This window comes from Dama dama, chromosome 15 (assembly GCF_033118175.1).
Source record: "Dama dama isolate Ldn47 chromosome 15, ASM3311817v1, whole genome shotgun sequence".
Classification (NCBI taxonomy): domain Eukaryota; kingdom Metazoa; phylum Chordata; class Mammalia; order Artiodactyla; family Cervidae; genus Dama; species Dama dama.
The window spans coordinates 27,776,302-27,803,079 of NC_083695.1; the positions used below are offsets into that span (position 1 = coordinate 27,776,302).

At 39.2% G+C, this 26,778-nt stretch overlaps 1 protein-coding gene across 2 annotated transcripts in view; it reads left to right on the forward strand.

The window, feature by feature from the left end:
* Positions 1–244: 244 nt before the first annotated feature.
* The window catches only part of MYPN (myopalladin), a 72,714-nt gene continuing 46,180 nt past the window's right edge, over positions 245–26,778 (forward strand). Inside the window, exons 1-5 of one of the 2 annotated variants that reach the window (XM_061163005.1) lie at positions 245–1,146; positions 17,059–17,234; positions 20,225–20,276; positions 24,014–24,128; positions 25,350–25,421. In XM_061163005.1, coding sequence (XP_061018988.1) covers positions 245–1,146; positions 17,059–17,234; positions 20,225–20,276; positions 24,014–24,128; positions 25,350–25,421 — 1,317 coding nt within the window. Of the gene's footprint in view, positions 1,147–10,656; positions 10,677–17,058; positions 17,235–20,224; positions 20,277–24,013; positions 24,129–25,349; positions 25,422–26,778 lie in introns of those variants that run through there. The other variant, XM_061163006.1, reaches the window with a different exon arrangement.

Consider the following 26,778-nt stretch of genomic DNA (forward strand, 5'->3'; position numbering starts at 1 on the left):
AAAGATTAATTTAATAAAGTGATAATCACCCATGCTTTTATTTCCAGTTTCAGGGAAACCTCATTCAGTTCCTCTCCATTTTACAATTTGAGAAGTCTTTAAACTTTGTGAAAGTTATCGAAATTAGGTAATTTTAATTTTAAGGTTTAAGTTCTTAAGTATCTATCATGCTATAATCAACACAGACCTATTGTTCTGTAGAAATAATCTAAGCATTTTGTCATTATTGCTATTTCGTGACAGCATGCAAGACGACAGCCTAGAAGCTTCTACTTCCATATCTCAGCTTCTGAGAGAAAGCTATTTGGCTGAAACTAGGCATCGGGGAAACAATGAGAGGAGTCGAGCAGAGCCTTCCTCCAACCCTTTCCATTTTGGGGGTTCTTCTGGAGCTGCTGAAGGTGGAGGAGGCCAAGATGACCTTCCAGATCTTTCAGCCTTTCTGAGCCAAGAAGAATTAGATGAAAGTGTCAATCTGGCAAGATTGGCAATCAATTATGACCCCCTGGAGAAAGCAGATGAAGCTCAAGCTAGAAAACGTTTTTCTTCTGATCAGACAAAACACTCATCTATATCAAGTTTTGACCCTAACTTCTGCCAGGATAACTCTCGAAGCCCTACCAACTCTAAAGAGAGCCTCCAGGAGGCAAAAAGGCCACAGTACAGTTCTGAAGCCCAGTCCAAAAAAGTATTCTTAAATAAGGCTGCCGATTTCATTGAAGAGCTCTCATCCCTGTTCAAAGCCCATAGCTCGAAAAGGATTAGACCTCGTGCCTGCAAAAACCACAAGAGTAAACTGGAATCGCAAAACCAAGTTATACAGGAAAACAGCTCCAGTTTCCCAGATCTATCAGAAAGAAGAGAAAGATCTTCGGTTCCCATACCTATCCCTGCAGATACCAGGGATAATGAAGTGAACCATGCACTGGAACAGCAGGAAGCTAAGAGGCGTGAAGCTGAGCAGGCTGCTGGTGAGGCGGCCAGCGGAGACAACACCCCAGGGTCCTCTCCTTCTTCTTTGTACTATGAAGAACCTCTGGGGCAACCTCCGCGGTTCACACAAAAGTTACGGAGCAGAGAAGTTCCAGAGGGAAGCAGAGTACAGTTGGATTGCATAGTGGTAGGAATCCCACCGCCTCAAGTAAGGTAAAAATGTCCCACTAGTAATGCTTGGTGATTACTTTCCTTCTATTGTGACCCTTCTCATTTTCTCTTTCAAGTATGTGGTTTCAAAGATTATATACTCCCTTTGAGAAAACCAGAGTTTAAAGCACACTGTCCAACAGAAGTCTAATATTAGACACTTGTGCAAATTAAAATTTTCTAATAGTCACATTTAAAAAAAATAAAATAACTTGGGGTGAAATTGATTTTTAAAACTATATTATTCAACCAATATATTTAAAAAACACTACCATTTCAACATATAATCAATATGAAAATTGTTAATAAGACATTTTATATTCCTTTTGTCACACCAGGGCTTCAAAATCTAATGTGAATTCTGCACTTACAGCACATCTCAGTATGGATGCTAAATTTTTCTAGGAAATACTTAATGTGCATTTAGACTTCAAAAAATATACAGTTGAAAAACAACACTGTAAGATCCAAGTTGTTCCAAACGTATTTGAAAGTTCTATCAGAACTGAATTGAGTATCAGCTTTTATGTTTAAATTAATTGAAGTTAAATACAATTAAGAATTCAGTTCCTCAGTCGCACTGGCCACATTCCAAGTGTCCCCATGTGGCTAATGACCATGGTCTTAGCACAGGCCTAGAGCCTATAGCTTAAAAAAAGTCTTTATGATCTATACTCAACAAATACCTATGGTAGTTTTAAATTTTAAAAAAAAGCCAAATAATAGAAAAAGTGTGATAGAATAAAGATACAATAAAATTGGTAAAGATCAATTTAAAGTTTATTTTACATGTATTTATTATATACTTTTTGATTTATTCTAGGTATGTAAGTAGGGCATCATCTTTTTTGCAAAATAATCATATTATAGGGCAGTAATCGCACTTGTATTAATAATAATATTTTAAATTGTGTATGCTTATTGATAAAAGGAGTTCTGGTCTAAAAACACATTTATATATTGAATTTTGCTTTTCAGAGTCAACATAAGGCAATACTCAATACTATTTCTACAATGGCATATACATGTTACTATCTAGTTAAACAACTGACCTCCTTGAGGAAAGGAGTATCTTGAGCACCAAGCATACCTTCTAGCCTATAGCAGTCACACATAATACATTAGTCACTAGATTATGAGTATACTGATGGATAAAGAAACAGAAAAACAAGAAACTCGACTTAGATTTCAATCAGGAGTGAGACAATTGGCCTAAGACGTGGCAAAGGGTTGGAACAGCACACAGCAAAGGGAAGTGTCTACCCTTCTTCTCTATGCATGCCTGATGACACTCCCTGGGACTCTGGTCACTGATGCTGGCAAGATGTCATCATAGCACCATGATGGATACCACTTGGTGGCATCTGGTCAGTCTAAGTAAGCTGGTGAGCACTCAAGTTGTGGCACAGACACAGCTTACTTAGACTAGCTCTATCCATTCCACTAGTTTCTGGACATAGATGGGACCCTTTCAAAAAAAATTAGACCAGGTCACTCAAGACTCATCCTCCCCATTCTTAATCATGACAATCTCAAACACAGAAAAGACTCAGGGCTCTTGTGAGAAAAATCACTGAGGAGAATTAGAAAATACTCATTCCCCCCAAAACAAAGTAATATGGTGGTTACTCAGAAACTACTTAGTCAACCAATTAAATATTTACAAATTTAAGAGTGAAAGAAATATACACAGCTTCCATGTAGCAATACTCATTTTTACCTGGAAAAAATTTCTTTAGTGATAGCATTCATGCCTATATCCCAGCCACTGGTTTAATGGCAGGAAATTAAATGTATTCACTAGGTATTTTCTGAATTCATCACAGTAATCATATTAATATTAAGAAAAAACTTAGGATTGTCTAAATAGACTGTTTTCGTTGTTGTTGTTCAGTCGCTAAATTGTATTCAGCTCTTTGCAACCCCATGGACTGCAGCATGCCAAACTTCCCTGTCCTTCACTACTGAAACTCATGTCTGTTGAGTCAGTGATGCTATCTAACCACCTCATCCTCTGCCATCCCCTCCTCATTTTGCCTTCAATTTTTCTCAGCATCAGCATCTTTTCCAATGAGTCAGCTCTTTGCATCAGGTGGCCAAAGTATTGGAGCTTCAGCATCAGTCCTTCCAATGAATATTCTAGGAACATTACTTTGAATATTCAATGAAAATTGTTTTCCTACATATAAAATTTATATAGCTTTAATCAGAAACCAAGTATATATATATTTACTCTAAACTCAGCACTGTGACCAATACAATGACAGAGGCAATACAAACACATGTCCCTGCTCTCAAGGAACTTGCAAACCTCATTTAAAGAAATCATCCCAACTCTACTCAATACTCTGTAATGGCTCATATGGAAAAAGAATCTAAAAAAAGAGTGTATATATATATATATATATATATATATATATATAAACTGACTCACTTTGATGTACACCTGAAACTAACATTACATGTAAATATACTATATTACAATAAAAATAATGATAATAAAGAAATCACCCTAATTTTTATAGAACAACGAAGGGCTGGAAGACTAGATGGGTCAAAGAAGACTTCAGAGACATAAGGGAATTTTAGTTGAACCTTGAAGAAAGAAGAAGTAGAAATTTAAATCATTCATTCATTCAACAAATACCTACTGAGTTACTAAAGTGACTCCCTGAGAGTACAAAACAATTGGGAGCTACTAGAGGTTGGGGACCTTGTTTTGAAACCAAGTGTAAAGCTATTCTGAGAGGGTAGCTCACAGTCTAATAGAGCAATCAGACAGACATATGATCAAAACATTGCAATACTGTGTAATAAGGGCTGTAACAGAAGTATGCATGGAATGCAACGGCAGCTCAAAGGAAGATTGATATTTGGTCTAGGGGACAGGATGAAGGAAGCGTTAATGCTGGAGGTGCCACTTGAGTTGAGAAAACTTAGGGTGGAAGAGGAAAGCAAGTGGAAAGGCCCAGAGATAAATGTTTTCCGGGAACTGCAAATACTTGGTTATGTGAGGAACATGGGACAACAGGTGAGGAAAGATGAGAGAAAAGACAGAGACGCAGGCAGAGGGACAGGTCCTTTTAAGCCAGATCAACTCAATATGTTTATATAAAAGTACAGATGCTGGCAGAGTAATATTTTTAGATAGCAGTGAGGAGACTGACCTAACTGGACAAGAGTGGAGCCAGATGATTTCGAAAAGCCTTGAAAGCAAAGTAGAATAGTTCCGACTTGGTTTCGAAATCAAGTGGAAAGCATTTAAAGTTGTGTATAAGGACAAACTAAGATAAAAGGGAGAATTTAAGTAGAATAGGTCTAGAAGAATGAGTTAGACCCCACATGAATGGAGCCTCAAGGACACTTTGGAGGCTGTGAAAGGTATTACAGGCATCAGACACTCTGATATCAGACTGGGGTAGGGGCTGTGGGAAAGCAGAGAAAAGATGTGAGAGAGTAGTATTAGAAGAAAAGAAACCAAGCTGAACTTGGTGACTGACTAGATAGGAAGGATGAGTAAAAGACTGACTTCACAAGTTTGAAGCTGGGCACCTCAGAGAACCCTGGGGTCACTGTCAAGGTCTGAGAAACTGCAAGAGGTGGATGAGTTGAGTCTGAGGAGATGGAGGGGCCATATCCAATAGATAGTCAGAAACGTAGGACTGAAGGGCAAACGAGAGGGTAGTGGAACTGGAGACATTCCAAAGAATGCCCTGGACACTGGGAAATTTGGACACAGTATCTCTGGCATTACAAAGGGACTATAAATACAGGTAACATTTGGAACTAACATCCAGTTATGCTAGGCTGGGGCAGGGTTTTTTCCAACCTTCTTTTGGCAGTAATTCCTCCTCCCATTTTTCTCCTCACAATAAATATGTTACGTTACCCCAATACATACTTTACACACACATACACACACACACACAGAGTTCTTAAAGATGAAATTCATGTTTCTGGGATTGAAGAGGATTGGGGTAGAGGAAGCATGCAGTCCTGCCTGCTTGCTCACCACTGAAACTCCTAAAGCATCTCCATAGAACCCAAGAGCACAGATTTCGATGGAGAGAATGCCTTTAAAAATGCATTACAAGAATGAGGTTCTTTGGTTTACCATAAAGGAAAATAGTACAGTCAAAAAGAAAAGTATCCTTTTTCCTATTTTTGCAAGAAAATGTAATGCATATACCTGGTAACTAAGGTCTAACCTTGTATGTATGTGCCTCGGTGTGTTCTCCATATTTTACCCATGTTTCTATAACTCTAGTTTAGCAAACTGAAAAATCCTTTTGGCCTATATTTGTTGATTTCCAAGTTGACTAGGAAGAAATTGTTTTGTAAGGGTAGGATCCTGTATCATTAAAGCTAGCTGTTTTTGATAGCTTGTTAATCTTGGACATAGCTCCATTGGAGGAGCTGAAATACACTCATGCGTTAGCCACAGATGAAAGAGTCTGCAGGAATTCACAGCAAATGGCCATGATCCCTTTTTGTATCCTGACTCGAAATTCTTTTCCCAGGAATGTACAGCTGGGTCACACTAAGTATGTTTGCTTGTACATGGCCCTCTGAAGTAGTAAAAATGTACCTTTTATAGATGCTGATCTCTGCTTTGGCTGTTAAGTTTGCTATTGCTACTTCTAGACATTGGCCTATGAGTGCCATGCTGAGGAATAAAAAGGAAATAAATTAGTTATAAAGGCAAAGGATATTTTAAATGATATAAAATATTATAAATAATTATATATGATATGTAATGTAAAATATTATATAAGTATTTTAAAATGTTACATTATTTAGGGGCTTTTTCTTCTACCTTTCGGGAAAATCTAGATACCTTCATTTACTCATTCATGCAACAAATGTGAAGTATCTACTATGTGCCATGTACTCCTATAGCCAATAAAATTATAGCGGTGAACAAGGAAAATCCCCTGCCTTCATGTATCTTAGGGTCTAGTAAAGATCACAGGCAAAAATCCCACAATGATTACATTATCATAATTGTGATAAATATTATAAAGGAGGGTGCATATAGCAAAGGGACCAAACCTTGAGAATGGACTAGGGAAGGTTTTCCTAAAAGTATTTAAGCTGAGACAGAAAAGATGATGAGAGCTTAGCCCAGCAAAGTGGGGTTTACAGAAAAGTGTCGCAGGGTGAAGAAATAATGTATATGAGGCAGTGAGACAATGATTGACTTTACGGAACTGAAGGAACTAATGACACCAGGATAAGAAAAGTAAGGAGGAAATGGTTTGGGGTAAGTTCAGAGAACAGGGACAGAGACTAGATTCCAAAAGCCTCCCAGAACAAGCTACTCAAAGTGGGTCCCTGGACCAACAGGTCAGCATCACTTGGAATCTTGGTGGATATGCAAATTTGCAGCTTCTACCTCAGACCTACTGAATTAAGCTCTCTAAAGGGCAGTGTTTTAACCAAACTGCTCTTTGTTTTTGTGCTAAGAACTTTTGCAATCTGTTTGGAGACCTCCCCACCCAGGGGGACTGGCCCTTGACTCTATTCCTTAATCCACCAGATGTTGCAATCTCTACTTAAGGTTCTAACATCTGGTTCTCAGTCCTACTCTTCAGCACACTCCTCACAGCCTTTTTCTGTTGATGTCACCTCACCCGAGCTGGTCATCCTTTGAGGCAGGATCTGTTGTCAGACAGAAAACCAAGCTAACTTGTGCGGCATCCACTTGGCCCATGGGAAAACCACATCTCTGCCCTTGCGAACTTTGGCGATGTAGGCTGCCCCCAGGGCAACCCTCTCTTGCTCTTCCCTCTTGTGCTGCGCTTAGCTTCTCAGCTGTGTCTGACTCTTTGCGACCCTATAGACTGTAGCCCGCCAGGCTCCTCTGTCCTTGGGGATTCTCCAGGCAAGAATCCTGGAGTGGGTTGCAATGCCTTTCTCCAGGGGATCTTCCTGACCCAGGGATTGAACCTAGGTCTCCCACATTGTGGGCAGATTCTTTACTGTCTGAGCTACCAGGGAAGCCCTCCTTCCTCTTGGGCAATGCTAAATATCATTTCACCGTGAAAGTTTTCAAGGCAAGAGTTGGGTGAAGCCTATGTGCTGCCACCAACTCCAAGGGCTACAATATAAGATCTCCAAGGATTTCCGTAGAAGGCCCTGTCACATGGCCACTGACCCTCTCTAATCAATCTCCCAACCTCCTCAACTCTACTCCCAAAATGGACAAGGATCACCAGACTGAACTTTCTGAATTGCTTTAGAAGTGCATTTTTAAATAAATACTGAAGAATATCTAGAAGTACAGACACGGTGTAAGAGCAATGGCACATCTATCTGTATGCCCACATTAGTATTATTTTTAAGTTGAGTGTCTTCCTGATCCTGTCCCTTCCTCCTCCCCTTACAGGTAACCACTAGCCCAAATCTTGTGTTTTCTCTTTAAATTTTTCTTAACAGTTTTTCTTCAGTTTAACAACATATCCTTATGTTCCCAAGCAATACTGGAACAGAAGTATTTACTGGTGGAATGGCAGAAAATCCCATGTTGTTGTCGTTGTTCAGTCACCCAGTCATGTCCAACTGTTTGCATCCCCAAGAACTGCAGCATGCCAGGCCTTCCTGTCTCTCATCATCTCCTGAAGTTTGCCCAAGTTCACATCCATGGCATTGGTGATGCCATCCAGCCATCTCATCTTCTGACGCCCTCTTCTTCTGCCCTCAATCTTTCCCAGCATCAGGGACAGATAATCCTATATTTACATTAAAATAAGTCAAGGTGGGACAAAGTAGAATATATAAAAAACACATTTGTTATTTGTTGATAATTTGTTGAAGCTAAGTGATATATATGTAGGGGTTCATTATATAGTCTTTCTACTTTGTGGAAGTTTTTAAGTTCCCATAATAAAGTTTTGAGTTCCCAGGTGGCGCCAGTGGTAAAGACCCACCTGCCAATGCAGGAGAACTAAGAGATGCAAGTTCAGTCCCCAGGTTGGGAAGACCCCCTGGAGGAGGGCATGACAATCGACTCCAGTATTCTTGCCTGGAGAATCCCATGGACAGAGGAGCCTGACAGGGTCCATAGGGTCACAGAGTCAGACACAACTGAAGTGACTTAGCACGCATGCATGCATAATCAAGTTTTTAAAAAATAGTAAATTTTACATGTCATAACATGTTTATGTGAGTAGAATCATAATGTACGTATTATTCTGCTACTTATTTTCTAAAAAGTATACCCATAATGTTGCGTGTAACTCTAGTTCATTCATTTTCATTACTATACAGTATTTTACTGTAAGGCTAGAGAATTGTATTATTAATGTACATGTGGGTGGTTATCAGCTTTTTCCCTAATATGAACGATGTTATTATAAATGGTCTAGTATATTCTCCTGGTGCATGAGTACATTTAGGCATGGAACTGCTGGCAGAGTGTATACAACTTCCCTTTACAATTACACCAAATTATTTTCCAAAGGAATTGTTTCAATTTACATTCCCACCAATATTATATAAGAGTTCTGGTTGTTCTACATCATCGCCAACATGAATTTATCAGACTTTTTAATTTTGCAGATCTGATGGGTATCGTATCTGATGAGAATGAAGGTTTTTTGTTGTGATTTAAATTTTCATTTCCACAGTTACTAATGAGGTTCGAAAATTTCAAAAATATGTTTATTGACCACTTAGCGTTCATTTTCTATGAAGGGCCTGTTTACATCTATCACTCACTTTTTCTATCAGTTTGTTATTTTCTTATTGATCTGTAAGAATTTTAAAAATATGATTAGGAGACTATATGACATTATGTGTTATGAAAATATTCTCTCTCAGTTTGATTTGTCTTTTTATTTATGGTGTCATTTGATAATTTGATATTTTTAACTTTAGTATCAAAGCTTCCTTCATGGTTTTGGTTTTTATAGCTTGTGCCTAGTTTACCAAGAATTTTCCACCTCGAAGAACTCAATAAATGTTAATAAATTCAAAGCATAGACATACCTTCCCAACTTGTACCTCCATACTCCCTTGTGTGAAATATAGCCAGTGGACATGAAGACTTAAGTTTGTTACCTCAGTAGTGGTCAAACAGGACATACAAAACATTTAATTGTTTTACAAAATCTGACATAACTTTGAGTCCTGGTAAAAAGTGTCTACTATTATTTTACTGTCCAATGTACTCCAGTTGCACTTTCTATATGAAGTGATGCATGGAGAGAGTGAAGATGTCATTAAGAATTGGGTTGGCCAAAAAATTGATTCCAGTTTTTCTGTAACATCGTATGGAAAAACCTGAATGAACTTTTTGGCCAACCCAAAAAGTAAACTACCATTTAGTTGTTTCAGGCCTTACACTCTTTACTTAAGAGATCAGGCATGCTCAGTGAAGACCCAGCACAGCCATAAATAAATAGATAAAAATAGATCAGGCATCTAGTCCCCAAGCCTTCTTGGAAAATGAAAATAAAATAGACTTAAGGCTATAATAATCCTAATTTGAATTCATTCATTTAACATCTATACAACAAACATTATTGGGAACAGCTCTGATGTGTCATACCCTGTGCAAGGAACCAGATAAACAAGCGCAAACCAAACATGTGTGATAATCTCTGCCCTGTGGGGTTTATTGTCCAGTAAGGGGGAGAGATATTAAACAAATAAACTGATAAGTAAGCTTATAATTATAAGTGATATGTAGGTTCTGTGAGGTAAACAAACAGGGTATTAGAAGAGGGAGTAGTAAGAGGTGGGACAGGGACACTGGAAAGACTAGGGCAGGGTTAAAGGAAGAGTCTGAGTAATCATTCTTTTAAAGAGCATTATTACTGGTGAGTCAGAAAAACACATTCAAATTATGTTTAGGAGTTGCTAATGTGCTAAAACAATGAGTCATGATATTTAGCCATGCCACATTTTAGACAAAACAGTACCCTAAGAGCCTAATGGTGATCTGCAGCTCAAAATGCCAGATAAATCTGGAAAATGTGTCTCTGTAGTGTCTTCATTTCCAGGCTTGGTAGCTACCCAAATGACCAGGTCTGGCAAGCTGTCCTTGGTGCATTAAAGATGAATCCTTCTTTATCATTTGGACTTGTCCCATTTCCCAAGATCACTGACTCAGTTCTGCTGAGCCATGAATCATGCCTGGCACCCACTGCCACTCTGTAAGTGTCATGAAGATTTGGAGTTCTAAAAACATGCAGCTGGGCAGGATACTTATATGAAAGCATTCCCTAACATGGATAGACGTTGGAGGAGAGCATGTTTCCTCCTGACCCTCAGAAGTCTTCAGCGTAGCTGGGTAAATTTTAATATGTTTTTCAGAAGGTAGCCTGACCAGTGCATTATTTCTGAGTGGGTCATGGTGTTAAAGTAGGAGTGACGACGGTTACTGGCCGTACTTTGGGGCTGGCTGAAGCCATCCTGGGCATCTGAGTAAAGACAAAAATGCTTCTGACGGAGAGTTTGGGCATTTGAATCACTCCACTTATCACCTTCATGCTGTCCAATTGCTCATAGATGTTTCCACTCTCATTTTGGTAAAGAAGAGAAACTTTATCTAAAGAAACAACACAACCTTGTAACGTTTATATAAGGGAAGGTATTTGTATATCTGTTTTGAAATAGTTATTCATATTTGCCTTATCAAATGAATAAAGGTACATCGCTTAAAAAGTCAAATAATATTTTTTTTAAAAAGGCCACTTTCAACTCTTTTGGCAGTTTCCTGTTTACTCATCTCTGAATTTCTAAACAATATGCCAGTGGTCCTCAAACTTTTTGTTCTCAGGACCCCTTTAAGATCTGAAAAGTTATTGAGCCCCAAAAGGGGTTTTATCTATGTGAATTATATCCATAATTATCATAAGTTAAAATTGAGGAATATTTTAAACTGTTATTTTGAAATTAATAAGAAAAAACTATGATAAACACGCTCACATAAATAATTTTATAAAAAAATAACTATTTCCCCTCAAATTTTGAGTTACAAGAGTGGCATTGTTTTATGTTTTTTACAAATCTCTTTTAAAGTCGGGCTTAATAGAGAACAGTTGGATTCTCATATGTGCTTCTGCATTTGGTTTGTTGTGATATGTTTGGGTTGAAGTTAATTTTTAAAATATGGCATTGTATGGTATGTAGTTAGAAACAGGAGGGATATTTTAATAGACTTATCAGATAATGTGGCTATTCTAACTTGATATTACAAGAAAATTCAACTAGGAGTAGTTTCTAAAAGGTTAGTTGCAGTATGAAATCTGAAACCATACCAATGAACTTTTGTACCCTGCTATAATAAAACCCTTTGTCTGTCTTGAACTTCTAATGGATAACATCACGCATTGGTCATTTGGAAAACAAAGTCTTCCAAATTTTGACACATTTTATTATAGAATATTTTTTAATCATATTTGTTAATATCATCACTGATTTCACCAAAAATCTCTTTGAGTATTGGGAAGCCCTGGCGTGCTGTGGTTCATGGGGTCGCAAAGAGTCAGACATGACTGAGCAACTGAACTGAACTAAACTCACTATGGGAGATACAAGCTTTCCAAGACTCTAATTTTTCCTTAAAAGTTCCAGTTTTTTCCTTGGCAACAAATGTTATCAGTTATTTTTGCTTGAAAGAACAGGCTTACCTCCTTCATTTCTTGAGAAAATGTCTGCCAAATACCCAAATCTGAATAACCATAATTTGTCAGCTATTCTTTCAAGATATTGTTTCATGCATTAGGTGCCTAGTTCAACTTTAAAAACCACACAAGTGCGCTTCCATATTCAGTAGAAATGCTTTGTGCTACCTCCCATTTCACCACTCAGAATGCTAAAAAGATGTGGACTCAAGGTTGAGATGACTTTTACTGCTTCATCAATGACATTTTTAAGTGAACCTGGATTTTTTTTTTAAACTGCAAGTGTGACAATGGAAAACACAGTGACCACTTATCAGTTTTATGCTGCTAAAGCACCAACAATTTTACCCGTTGTGGCTTTTGCACCATCCGTGTAAATATTAACACAGTGAAAAGGCAAATAATATCTTAGTATTATATGAAAATAGTTTTTTCTTCATAGAAAGTGAAAAGAACCGCTATAATATGCTTATAAACCACAATTGCTTGGTATGCTAATGCTATTTTGTCTTGACTTCCTGTTCCAGAAGATGGTGGTTTAGCACCCCTTCACCAAACCAGAACTTCCGTTGTTCCTTCCTTCATTGCCTCATATCACACTGTTGTTTTCAAAAATTTTAATGTGTAACTTCTTGTTACTATGTAAGTGTTATTTTCTGCCAAATCCAGTAGGGAAAAGAGACTGTTTCCTTGCCTGTACAACTTTTTTCACCTGGAGTTGATGACTGTGTTGTTTTTACATGCTTGACTCTGTGGTCTTGTCACAATTTGTCTCAGTTCTCCAATACCTTTGTAAAACATATCCTATTAATAAATACTCTGTCCCATGCAGTTAAGCCACCAAGCCCATTTGTTTTCTGCCTAGAGAAACTCCTCCTGAAGTCCCTTCTCCTCTTGCTCTAATATGGAGCAGCTGCTCATGCAGCCAACAGCTCAGCCTTCATCCTAGGGCATCTCTTAACTGCTCAGAAGAAAGGATGTGGCTTGCTGTGGGAATATAAATACTCATTTTTAAAATCTGAAATCAGTGACCCTATTTTAAGCTCTGTATCTCCTCCCCTATTCTTAGTGTTTCCACCATATTTGCATCTCCAACTCCTGTAACTTTCTGAGGTTCTACTGCACAAATTGCCTTCTTTTCAATGACATCACCAAGTAAGCACCTGGTACTCAGATTTTCCAACTCTCCTGGCTTCTCATTCTGCTTTCCACCTTTCAAAAGTGATTGAGGCCTCAGGTCTGCTGTTATCTCCCGCCGCATTCTTTTGGTCCTTGTGCTTCTTTTTTAATCCCTTTAAAAATCTCCTTTATTCTCATGTTAGGGTCATTTCCAGTGGAAATGTTTGTCTGGATGCTCACTATTTGTATTTACAACTACAAATAGAGTAGTTGTACAACACATACTCTGAGGGTGTGCTCCTATAAGTTCCATGGGGTCTTGCTGAGGTTGATGCTCTGGGAGACTTAGGGACCCATTTCGGCAGCTGTATGCACCTCTGCTGCCCCACAGAGCAAACACTGGCATAGGATTTGATGAAAGCAAATAACAAAGTACTCACAAAATATTACTGATCAGTTATTTCCATCATTTGTTCTTTCAACAAATCCAACATCTATTTTCTGCATACCTGCTACTGTGTACCAAGATGTTGTCATAGGTGTGGGATTATATTCGTAAGACTGATAAGATCCTCTAATGGACTTTACAGCATAGTAGGAGAAGCAAACAATAACAAAATAAGCAAGCATGTAAGATAAGTTCAGATAATAATAAGTGCTGTGAGGATAACATAGGAGAATAATGTGATGGCATCTGAGGATAAAGAAGCTACATTAGGAAGAGGAGGCGACATTTGAACTGAGGCCTGACTGATGAGAAGGGCTTGTTTTTATAAAGACTGGAGGATAAGGATTTTAGGAAGTACAAAAAATCCTAATATGGAGAGTAGCTTAATGTGTTCAGAGAATAGGAAAACGACCAGTGTGGTTGCAACATAATGAAGGGAGAATGATGGGAAAGGAGATCCAAAGTCAAAGTTAAGAGGAAGGTTTGAATGTTACCCCAAGTAGAAGTGTTAATTGAAACTAACGGATGAGACAATGGCCAAAGGAGAGAATGTACAGAAAACTGTACATGCTTGTCAGGTACCACCTCTTAAGTACAAAGGAACTTAAAATTTAGTGAAACTGGTGAGACAAATTCTCCCAAATTGAGAATAATCAAAGACAGTGTATAATCAAGACTTGCATGACATAATATAGGTTTTTTTAAAAAGTAAAGTAACAACAACAAAAAAAAAGGTAGGGTAACAATCACTGAGAATTGATGGTAAAAGGTGCTTTGCGTAGGAGGTGATATCTGAGCCAAACTAATGGATGAGTTATATTTGCAGTAACTGAAAGGTGAGGAAGAGAATCTCAGAAAGAGAAAAACGTGAACAGAGACTTGAATGTAGAGGTGAATATGATGTATTTATGGAACAGCAGAGGAAAGCAAGCTTATCTCTTGGGAAGTCTTGGAATAGGTGAATTTTTTTAAACGTGCTTTACAATCTTACTTTATAAATGGTGAGAGGGAAAGTTTCAAGCACTGAATGGTTAGATCTGAAATTACAAGAAAGGTTAGCAACTGCCAGGACTCCTTCATTCTTGCCATTGAATAATGGTAATGCCTCCTCCCCAATTACTTCTTATGATAATGCTGATTAATAATTATTACTTAAATATGAAAATAATTATAAAAGGGGTACACTGAGACATCTCACATTTGTCTTCATTCATCTTGTTTCCCCTCACCCCAATAGGAAGCCACTTTGATTTTCACTTTATTCATTCAGTTTTCTTTATGTATATGCAAATAACATGGCTCTATCTTATTTTTTGCCCCCTGGGTTGGCATCCCTGTTACAGAGCTGTAACAGAGCACCACAAACTGGATGGCTTTCACAGCAGAAATGTACTGTCTTCACATCTCTAGAGGCTACGAGTCCGGAATCAAAGTGTCAGCAGAGTCATGCTCCATCTGAGATTCCAAGTGGACTCCTTCCTTGTCTTTTCTAGCTTCTGGTGGTGGCGTTCCTTGGCATTCCTTGACTTGCAGCTGCATCACTCCAGTTTCTACCTGTGCTATCATGTCATTCTCCCTGCATGTCATTGTCCTCACTTGAAGTTGTTCTCCTCTTGAAGAATTCCATTCCTATTGGATTCAGTTCAGTTCAGTCGCTCAGTCGTGTCCGACTCTTTGCGACCCCACATATTGGATTAGGGCCATGCTAATAACTTCATCATAACTTGATTTTTATCTGCAAAGACCTTATTTCCAAGTAAGGCCATATTCCCAAGTACTGGGGCGGGGGGGGGGTGGGCGTGTTAGGACTTCAACATATCTTTCGGTGGGGGGGATAATTCAATGCATGAGTGAAGTGAGTGAGTGAAGTCACTCAGTTGTGTTCGACTCTTTGTGACCCCCATGGACTGTAGCCTACGAGGCTCCTCCCTCCATGGGATTCTCCAGGCAAGAATACTGGAATGGGTTGCCATTTCCTTCTCCAAATTCAATGCATAGCAACCCACAATTCTTATACAAAAGCTAACCCTCTCCATGTGCTATTTCATACCTTACTGTTAAATTCTTAACTATATATCTTCAGGTTCTTTCCATATGAGTACATGCTGATCTTTCCCATTCTCTTTCTAGAGCTGCATAGTGCTCTATTACGAGACTGTTCCAGAGTTTATTTCATCAGTCCCCTAGTGATAGACACTTGGGTCGTTTCCAACCTTATGCTATTTAAATCAGTAACCTACACATTTGTCATTTTGTATGTATGCAAGTGTATCTGTAAGCTTTCTTGGTGGCTCAGTGGTGAAGAATCCGCCTGCCAATACAGAAGACACAGGTTCGATCCCTGGGTCAGGAAGAGGCCCTGGAGAAGGAAATGGAAACCCACTTCAGTATTCCTGCCTGGGAAATCCCATGGACAGAGGAGCCTGAGAGGCTACAGCTCATGGGGTCACAAAAGAGTTGGACACGACTTTGTGACTAAACAATAAGTGTAACTGTATGAAAGATTCCACAAGTGGGACTGTTGAGTCAAAGGATAAATGTAATCTGTAATTTTGGTAGGCACTGCCGTATTTTCACAGGGGTTGTACCATTTTGCATTCCTACTATCAGTGTATGGCAAGTGGTTAAACTTTCAGGCTTTTGCCAATCAATATCATGAACAATGATATTTCCATGTAGCTTATTAATTATTTGACTGTGCTGGATCTTCATTGCTATGCAGGCTTTTCTCTAGTTGTGGCGAGCGGAGGCTACTCATTTTGGTGGCTTCTCTTGCTGCGGAGCACCAGCTCTAGAGCATTCAGACTTCAGCAGTTGCGGCTCATGGGCTCAAAATAGCTGGGGCTCCTAGGTTCTAGAACACAGGCTCATTAGTTGTGGCACCCAGACTTTAGTCAACCCGTGGCATGTGGGATCTTCCTGGACCAGGGATGGAACCTCTGTCTCCTGTATTGGCTCGCGGATTCATTATCACTGAGCCACCAGTGAAACCCCTAGTTCCATGTGATTTTTAATGTCCTTTCCTCTTATTACCTACCTTCATATTTTAAACATTATTTTATGCATTACTTAGTGTAAACTTCTGGTGAAAAACTTTCATAATAAAAATTTCTAACCTCAAGTATATACATCAAAATAAAATACCATAACATATAGAAATATATTTAACTTAGGTTATTTGCCAGAGTTGGGTCACTCCTAGGAAAATACGAGCCATCCCCCTTATCTGATGATTCAAGTAACCAAACAAAATAACTTTCATTTAGCTAGGTATGATGCAATTTTGTAGTAGGGAATGAATGTTCAACTCTAACTTCACAAACCTTTAATATCCCTTAGATTCCTTCCAAATAAGCTAAAGTAGCACTTACTGAATGCATACTATAGAATCTGTAGGTCAAGTTCCACATCAAAGACCCTGCTCTCCGTGGTTGGCAGTGTTTGAAATCTCTTCATCTTCTTTCAGTTGTATAATTCTTCATCTTCTTTAAATTGTATCATTCTTAATAGGAACTGCTTTCTAATTTCCTGAATATAGTGTCACTGTGACTTGAATCCTGCCGGCTCTTCTCATTGTTACAACCAAATTATACCATAATAATGGATCATTTAATGTTTTGACTCTAAGTTTGCCACAATTTTCTTCTTTGGGAACATCTGGAGCCATTTATATTATTACTTCTCACATTTCAATCATGCCAATATTCTTCCTTGCAGGTGGTACTGTGAAGGCAAGGAGCTTGAAAATTCCCCAGACATTCACATCATCCAGGCAGGAAATCTGCATTCACTGACCATTGCTGAAGCCTTTGAAGAGGACACTGGACGTTATTCCTGCTTTGCTTCTAACATCTATGGGACAGATTCAACTTCTGCTGAGATTTACATAGAAGGTAAAGCAAGATACTCTTGGAGCACGATACTTACTAATAAGATATATAGTTATAATAAATAAGTTAAATAAATACATAATAAATATATTTTTTCATAATAAATATTTTTTGAGGGCTTGCTCTACCACACACTCTTCAGTGAGGAAAATAGCAGTGAGACAAATAGACAAAAATCCCCAGGTTCCTGGACAGTTGGCAATAACACAGTCATGGGAGAGACAATAAATGAGATAAACAAAATATATACTTATGTGAGATACATGAAATAGTTCTAATCACCAATTCAGGTGTCTGTGTGTGTGTGTGCGTGTGTGTGAGAGAGAGATAAGGGAGATGGTTCTCATGCCAACGAACAATTTTTCATGGCACCAATTTGGTTTCCTACAATTTAACTCAGTTCTGACCCCTCTACCTGGAGATAGGGTCAGATCTAACAAGTTAGATCCCACAAGACTGCTCCTACCCGACTTCAGATGCCAATGCAAGTAGTAGGTGCCCAGGTGACCCACAACATCTGTCTGACTTGGCTACAAATTGGATGTTCTCACAAGCCCCCTTTTCAGGTTCAATTAATTGTTAGAGTTGCTCACAGAACTCAGGGAAACACTTATTTATGTTTGCCAGTTTACTATGGGGTGTGATAAAGGATGCACATGAACAGCCAGATGAAGTGATACACAAGGAGAGGTGTGGGAGGGCCCTGAGCACGGGGGCCCTGTCACCGTGAAGCTGCCGTGTGTAGTCCTCCCAGTGTTCTTCAATCTAGAAGTTCTCCAAACCTCACACTGCTGGGATTTTATGGAGGTGTTCTCACACAGGCATGATCGACTCTTAACTCCATTTCCTGCCCTCCTCCCTTCTCTGGAGTACGAGGTGGTAGGACTGAAAATTCCAAGCTTCTAATCACCTTAGGGCTTCCCAGGTGGTGCCAGTGGAAAAGAGCCCGTCTGCCAGTGCAGAAGATAAGAGAGACATGGATTCAATCCCTGGGTTGGAAAGATGCCATGGAAGCGGGCATGGCAACCCACTCCAGTATTCTTGCCTGGAGAATCCCATGGACAGAGGAACCTGGTGGGCTACAGCCCACAGGATCACAGAGAGGTGGACATAACACAGCTTAGCACACACATACAATCATGGCTTGGTCTTCTGGGTGACCAGCCCCCATCCAGAAGCCACCCAAAGTCACCTCATTAGAACAAAAGATGCTCCCAGTGCTCTCACCACTTAGGAATTTATTAGAGTTTTAGAAGCCCTGCGTCAGAGGCAGGGTTAAAGACAAATATTAGAGCAAGAGATGCTCTTAAGTGCTCATCACTTAGGGGATTATAAGGGTTTTAGGAGCTCTGTGCCAGGAATGAGGGGCAGAGAGAAAAATTTATGTTTTCTGTTATCTTACAGTATATATGAGCACTATGACAGAAAGTGGAAGGGACAGGAAGTATGTGAGTGCACACGTGCACGTGTGTTTGCATGTGTGTGTACAGATTGCTGTACAAGACCTAACTTACCATACAACATGTAAATGAAGACCTGAAGGAAGTGAGGGAGTGAGTCACGGGGAAATTCAAAGGAAGAAGACTCTAGGGAGTGAAACCAACAAGCGTAGTGGCTCTGAAGAGGGCGTGTGCATGTCTTAGGTGCAGAGATGAACAGGTCAGAAGTTCAACATGGGGTGGAGGTGGGAGGAGGCAGTGAGAAGATCAGGTAGGTCCTCATGGGTCACTGCGAGGACCTGGCTTTTCCTCTGAGATAGGAGTCTCTGAAGGATTCCAGGCAGAGTTGTAACATGATCTGACTTAGTTTTTAACAGGGTCACTCTGGCTCCCAGCTGAAAATATACAAAAAGGAGCCAAGTGTAGAAGCAGGAAGACCATCTCGGAGCCTTGGAAAGGAGTTAATATCAGAACCAAACTTATATGACTAATTTTAGGGAGGAATCAATTTATGTACCTTATATATCGACCTAAGTTTTTGATTCTGTTTCCTCTCATCTTCTGAGTTTTTCCTGGGAGCCATTCTTCAGTACTTTTACCACCTATAATACCTTATGCATGCCTTGATTTTAGCACTTAAATACTGTATTCTTATGGTATAAAGGTTAGAACTGTCTCAATCTTCTTTATATCTCTAATATCTTATGTAGTAGTACCAGGTACATAGTGGTTACTTAATAAACTTTTATTGAATAGATATATGAATAATGATACTAATAATAAATAATACATAAAGAGATGTTATATTTTTTCATCCTCAAATTTTTGGAGTACATAAATAGCTCCGGATTTAGTTTTGTGATATCTTCCTGGAATTCACTATCTTAAACAGCAAATCAGGGATCAAAGCTCTGCTAACAGTGCTGAGATTGGATTGCTGATTTTTAAAAATTTTTGGCAGCAGAGCTCAAACACTCCCACCTCCCAAGATGAAGAGTGACTTGTTAATATTAGTACTGGACGGAAGGGCATCCACCTACACCTACAATGTTTGGAATCTAATGTAATCCCTTCTTTTATTTAATCTGTGTAGGCCAAGAGCAAGAGGATTGATGGACAATACAGAATGTCTGCAAACACTGCTCTGGTAGTCTAAAGGTGTCAGCAGGTGTTTTATATAAAAGAATCCACAGAATTTGGGCCAGTTAATTTTTTTTCTTTAATTTTTTGGCCATGCCTCATGGCATGTGGGATCTCAGTTCCCTGACTAGGGATCGAACTGGTGCCCATTGCAATGGAATCACAGCATCATAACCACTAGACTGCCAGGGAAATCCCTGGAGCAGTTAATTTGAATTCTGTCACTAACTAGGCATGTGACCTGAGCAAGCACTTCAACTACTTAGGGTATAGTTTCTTATCTGTAAAATGGGTGTTAGTTCAAGGAATCACTGAGCTTATTTCTAGGTCTAAACTTCTATAAATCTTCAAATGCCTAGGAGCCAGTTTAAGAAATTATCTTTACAATTACATGACTTGTTTTTATTTTTCCAGGGGTTTCTTCTTCAGACTCAGAAGGGGACCCTAACAAGGACGAAATGAATCGGTAATTCCAATTTTCTATCTTATTTAGCATCCTCAGGTCCTGAGAAAGCTGCTAATTGTTTAGTAGAACTTGAAGAGTGGGGCTCCAGGGTATGACATCAGGAAAAAAAATTGCATGACTTTGGGTAAAAAGCTATTTCTTTGCTTGTTGTTCCTTAAAAGATTAGTGTTCCCAATATTTTAAAAATGAAATATCACCTATAAAACATCATCATACTTATATCTAAAGAGTAAAAACAAATAACTCAAAAACATTCATGTTTTCTGACTAAAGAATAGTACTCAAAATAACACACAATCTGGTGAACCAAAAATATACGTATAAGTTATCTGGGCAAGTCATAACCTTTTTGCTAAAGTATTGGGTACTGAACAAAGTTACATTACTTTCCACAACTGTTGGCTAAGCACCTACTCTATACCTATAGAGTAGCACTGTATCTAGTGCTTCACTAGATGCACTGGGTGCTAAGAAAAATCAGATGCTCCCTGCCTTCAAGAAGCTCACAGTCTAGTAGAGAGAAATAAATGTATAGCAAATGTAGCAAAAGATGTACACCATGTATATAGACAGTGAGAGTAATAAAGTATAATAGATTATAACAGAACCATGTGCAGGGTTTAAGGATTTGGCACAAAAGATCCCTTATTGTTTGGGGAGGGAAGGAGACCAGGAGAGGTGTCACAGAGCTAGTGACCCTAAGCTGGGTCTTAAAAGAACAGTAGGTGAAGATTTCCCAAACAAGGGAGGAAAGGGTGTTTCAGGCAGAGGAAATTGTGGACAGAAAGCATAGGAACTAGAAACAGACACAACAGCCATCTCTTGAGACTTTCTGAAACATAGGCAATGTCTGACAGAGTAAGGAGTTGTTAACTGAATTTGCATATTCTATCCTCTTCCACAGAGGGCAAGCTCCTTAAAGGCAGAAATCATGACTTATTCTTCAAATTTTGGCGAGGGGGGAGTATGCCTATTTTAGGCTTCCCTGGTGACTCAGATGCTAAAGAATCTGCCTGCAACGTAGGATATCCAGGTTCAGTCCCTGGGTCGGGAAGATCCTCTGGAGAAGGAAATGTCTATCCACTCCAGTATTCTTGCATGGAGAATTCCATGGACAGAGGAGCCTGGTGGGCTACAGTCCACGGGGTCGCAGAGTCGGACACGACTAAGAGACTAACACACACATGTCTACTTTGGAATGGCAAACTACTTTTAGCTTTTGTTCACATATGAAAACTTATAACCAGAGTAAATGATTTCTCCCTTTAACCTTCTTCCTTGTCATTCTCATGGCTTCAGTTCAGTTCTTTCTTCATTCCTGTCCGTTTATGCCAATCACCTCCTTACAGGTGCTCCAATCTTTTTCTCTCTTTTATAGTTTCCAGACTACAACCAGTTAAAAGATCATTCCTGATCTTATCATTTTCTTGACTTAAAAAATTATTGTCTATTGGAAAATAAAAATCAAACAAAACAAACAAAAACATTAAAAAAAAAAATCTCAACATGGGCATAGAAAACTTTGTTCACTAGAGTATCAGTCAGGCTTTCCTGCCCCTCCTCAACCATTCTCCCACCTCAGGCTGTCTACACAGCTGCCATTTCATCCTGTTCACTTTGGTAAGAATGCCCTATTACTTCTGCTTGGAAAACTCTTATTTATCCTATAAAACCCAGTCAAGTCACATAATAAGCTCCTTCTCCACTGCATATCACTCCTTCCTCAAGGCTCTCATAAACATGGCCTGCAAGCCTAATGAGTATGAATTTGACATACAAACTTAAATAAGAAATATCTCATTTGTTCATTTTCTACTTGTTCATTACTTCTTGTGGTAGTTAGGATTTAGCTCCAGTTGGGTATAAATACAGACCCCAAATAACAGTAACTTAAAGAAGACACATATTTTTCTCCTTTACATAAAAAATATGAACTTGGCTGGTAAAACAGCTCCACCTTGCACTGGACTCCAGTCTGCTTCCAGCTTTCTGCCTCTTTCCAAGATGCAGCCTCATCTTCTCAGTCTAAGACTGAAAGGAATAAAGGACATACCCAACCCCCTTTTTAAGGTCATCTCTCTTAAATTACATACAGCACTATCCTTCATATCCCATGACCAGAAAGTAGTCATGTGGCCACAGTTAGCGTCAAGGAGGGTTGGGAAATGCAATCTTTTTTTGGAGTAGCCATGGAAAGAAATCAGGGATTCTGTTATTGTAGAAGAAGAAAATGGATGCTTCAGGAATACCAATAGCCTCTACATCATCAAATGATTCTGCTTCTGAGACCCCACTCTACCTGGCTCTGGGAAAATATTCAGTCATTATTGGGTGTCCCTTTTGCCTCCAAGGCTTCCCTTGTGGCTCAGCTGGTAAAGACTCCACCTGTAATGTGGGAGACCTGGATTCGATCCCTGGGTTGGGAAGATCCCCTGGAGAAGGGAAAGGCTACCCACTCCAATATTCTGGCCTGGAGAATTCCATGGACTGTATAGCCTACAGGGTCAGTGTCAGACACGACTGAGAGACTTGCACTTTCACTTTTACTTTTGCCTCCAAAGTTTAGCAAAGATTCCTGAGATATAGACAGATGTAGACACAGACATAGATATAGATATATAGTGTGGTATTAAACATTGCTCTAAGCATCTCCTCTGGTGACTCAGACGGTAAAGAATCTGCCTGCAATGCAGGAGACCCAAGTTCAATCCCTGGGTCGGGAAGATACCATGGAGAAGGGAACAGCAACCCACTCCAGTGTTCTTGCCTGGGAAATCCCATAGACAGAGTAGCCTGGCAGGCTGTACCATCCATGGGGTCGCAAAGGGTTGGACACGCCTGAGCAACTAACACACACACTAAGCCTCTTACGTGAATTACCGTATTTTACCCTCAAAAAACCCTATGAGGTAAGAATTATTATTTCTTCATTTTATACATGTGGAAGCTAAGGCAAAGAGAGGTAACATACAAACGAAAGAGGAGCCTATCCTGACATCAGTCATCTACCCCCACAGGTTAGGGTGAGAGGCCCATGTCCCAGATCTCAAGGTCCCTTCAAGTCCAGCACTTTGTTTCTTCCTGACATGCTAGGGACTGATATGGTTAGCAAGACTGGGAGCCTTAAATCAAAGGCTTGCCATTCTGTCTGGATTCAGGTTCTCTCTCTTGTTAGGTTCTCTGGCCAGATACCCAGACCTCTCTCTTTCCCACAACAAAACTGAAATAATCTCCCCTCTGCAGACTTCTCAAGAATACTTTCTGGCTCCCCTGCCCTTCAAACAATCTCTTTAATTTAATTTGTGTAAACATAAAGAGCTCATTGTCTTGGGCTATTTCTGCCGTTTGCCACATCAAAATCCCAGAAGCAAAAATTTACAAAGCCTGGCCTCCTCCTTGGAATGGGATGGGGAAGAAAAACACAGAGGGCAACAACAAAACAAACCTCAAAAAATTTTTTGCACATGCACTGTTATAGCACTTGTCTTGAATCTCAGCTATGAATATGATTGAGTCCCCAGCTCTGTGAACGGCAGTGAACTCAAGGACAGAACTGGCGTCTTATCATCTTCCTGTTTACATTGCCTAACAAAGTGTACAGCAATGAAGCCCTCAAATAAACGTTTGTGCGATATTGTTGAACAAAAAGTTTTGTAAGCAGTGCTGAAAGCTTTGCTGAAAGAATTTCACAAGAATGATAGGCCTGTTTTATAATCTGTATTTTAATCATTTCTCAGAATCCAGAAGCCAAATGACGTGTCGTCGCCTCCCACTACTTCTGAAGCCATTCCTTCAGCAGTATCCCAAACCCAGCATGTGGTGGCCCAGCCCAGGGTATCAACCATCCAGCAGGTACAAGAGTCTAAGTGAAACACAAGTGCCATGAACTGTGACAAGCAGGCACTGTGACCATGACCCTCTTGTATGGCACGATCGTGTTCCCCTCTGGTGCAACTTCATAATGACCTTGGGCAACACACTTCTATAGTCATGATAATCACCTCGTACTGCCGGTATATATCAGTAGTTCCCCTGGCTTTGGGAACATATTCTGTAACTTCATAGGCAAATTTCATAGGAAAAGAAACTCTACAAATTAGTCTCTGCTATCCAGCTTTATGAAGGGCATGGATTACATATACAATGAGCTGCCAGCTCTCCCACTGGCCCAGGACTCTCATGAAACTCGGTTCATGGAGCTATAAAAAAAAAAAATTCTACATAGAGTAACCATTAAAATAACTTTCAGAAAATCTTAGTCTCTCATCCTTCAGGTTGATGATGATGATGATGACAGTAGTACATGCTTATTATAAACACATTAAAAAATACAAAAAGTATACTAAGTAAAAACTTAATCAACATTCTACTTCTCTGCCCCCACTCTTCAGAGGTACCTCCTGTTAATACTTTCTATCAGATAGTTTCAGACATTTTCTTTGCATATCTATATGCATATCTTTGCAAACTCCAGGAGATAGTGAAGGACAGGGGAGCCTGGTGTGCTGCAGTCCATGGAGTCACAGAGTCAGATACAACTTAGTGACTGAACAGCAATGCATATACTTTAAAATATGAAATCATATTAGTATAAACATACTTGTAATGTGTTGTTGTATATTTAAATATAAATATTGATGTATATAAAGATCTAAAATCTTAAAAAAAATTTTTTTAATTTTCTTCAGCGTACTTATCTGACCCATTTAGTAATGCAGAGGTGTCACATTTTAGTTCTAATCCAGTAGTTTTCAAACTGTGATCTGTGAAACCTCAAGAGTCTATGGAACCTCTACAAAGGGTTAAGGTTCATTACTTAGCTCTGTATGTAAGGGGGTGGTGATGGGAGGCACATATGTACAGCCATTGTGATGTAGGAAAAAATAGTAATACAATCAGTTCAGCATAAAATTTGATGTCTGTGAATCATAGACATAGAAAATGTCAGTCTTTGGTTTTAGATTAATTTCATACACCAAATTCTTTAGCTTGTTATACGTATCTATCATCTATCTACCTACCTACCTGGTAATTCTAGTGACGATGAATCTATTGTTGGTTCCCTTCTAACAGTGTCAGAGCCCTACAAACTATCTGCAAGGATTGGATGGAAAACCTATCATTGCAGCTCCTGTGTTTACAAAGGTAATCAAAATGTTACTTCTTTCGGTCAAGGCTTTAAACACACCACAATACCCAGACAAAGTTGCAGGATCCAAGATTCACTGATTTTATCTCAGGATTTTGTTCTCTTATAAATACACTACAGGGTTTGGGTTTTTGTGGTAGCTGTTACCACGCTTCCTGAAGTCGCAGATGTCTAATAACAGTTTGTGTAAAAAGGGAAAGGTCACCCCCATCCCCATTCGCCAGACTGATCTCTATGGCCATCCTCTTGCTTTAAACACAGAGGCCACACCTAGGGGTCAGGTGATAATGTTTCTAAGCACTCCACAGTTTTCTCTGGATATCTTTGGTGCTTAAGGAGATGCAGTTACATGCTCTCAGAAGGCTTAATGTAGGCTTTGTCACTCAAGGACAAAGAGCTTTCTTTTTCTAATCCATATGTCAACTATTGTGGCGGCATCAAATTCTGAGTCTCATAATCTTTGTCTTTAGAACTGGAACTTTTACTCAGGCATTCTTTACAAATGAAAAAAAAAAAAAAACAAGGGTAGGCAGAGAGATTAAACAATGTATCCAATGTCACAGAACTGGGTAGAATCAGGACTGAAAACAAGTTCTCTCAATTCTGTCTGTTGTTCTTTCTCTTATATAACATACTTGGTTTATATGTTGCCCAGGACAATAAATTCAAAGGTGGAAAAACTGAGTCACACTGAATTTGTTTTGGTATCATGAAGACTACATGAATGGAGTTTATGCCTGGATTTATAATTTGTTCTTTATATGAATACCAAATTTAAACCCAAAGAGATCTTATCCTCTCAGAAGTATGTTTTAGAGCAATGGTACTCGATCAGAGTTAATTTTGCTCCTCAAAGGAATTTGACAATGCCTGGAGACACTTTTTGATTTTCACAACAGGAGTTGGCATCCAGAGATACTGCTAAACATTCTGTAATACACAAGATGACAGCCTTCTGCAACAAAGAATTATCCAACTCAAAATGCCAGTTAATCCTGGGGTTGAGAAATCATGGTTTAGAGGAAAATGTCCAAAAAAAAAAAAAAAAGGTGTCTTTTCCTATATGTACTGATCCTAAAGGAGGAGCTAAACTCACAACTTCCACAGAAACATCAATTTTAAGGCAAGTTCTACCATATTAGCTCATCCAAGATGGTTTTCCAAAGTTAAGCAGAGTCTGAGTGAGACATGTTTATCCATGACCGTATCAGGTGGGCAAATATTCTTATGTGAAACAAGATGCATCTCGATTTTTCAGATGTTTCCTGTAACCTGCTTTCAGAATTCAAGTTTTGCAATTTTCAAAGACTAGCAGTAGGAAAGCAATATGTTCTGATTTGGTGACTACCAGAC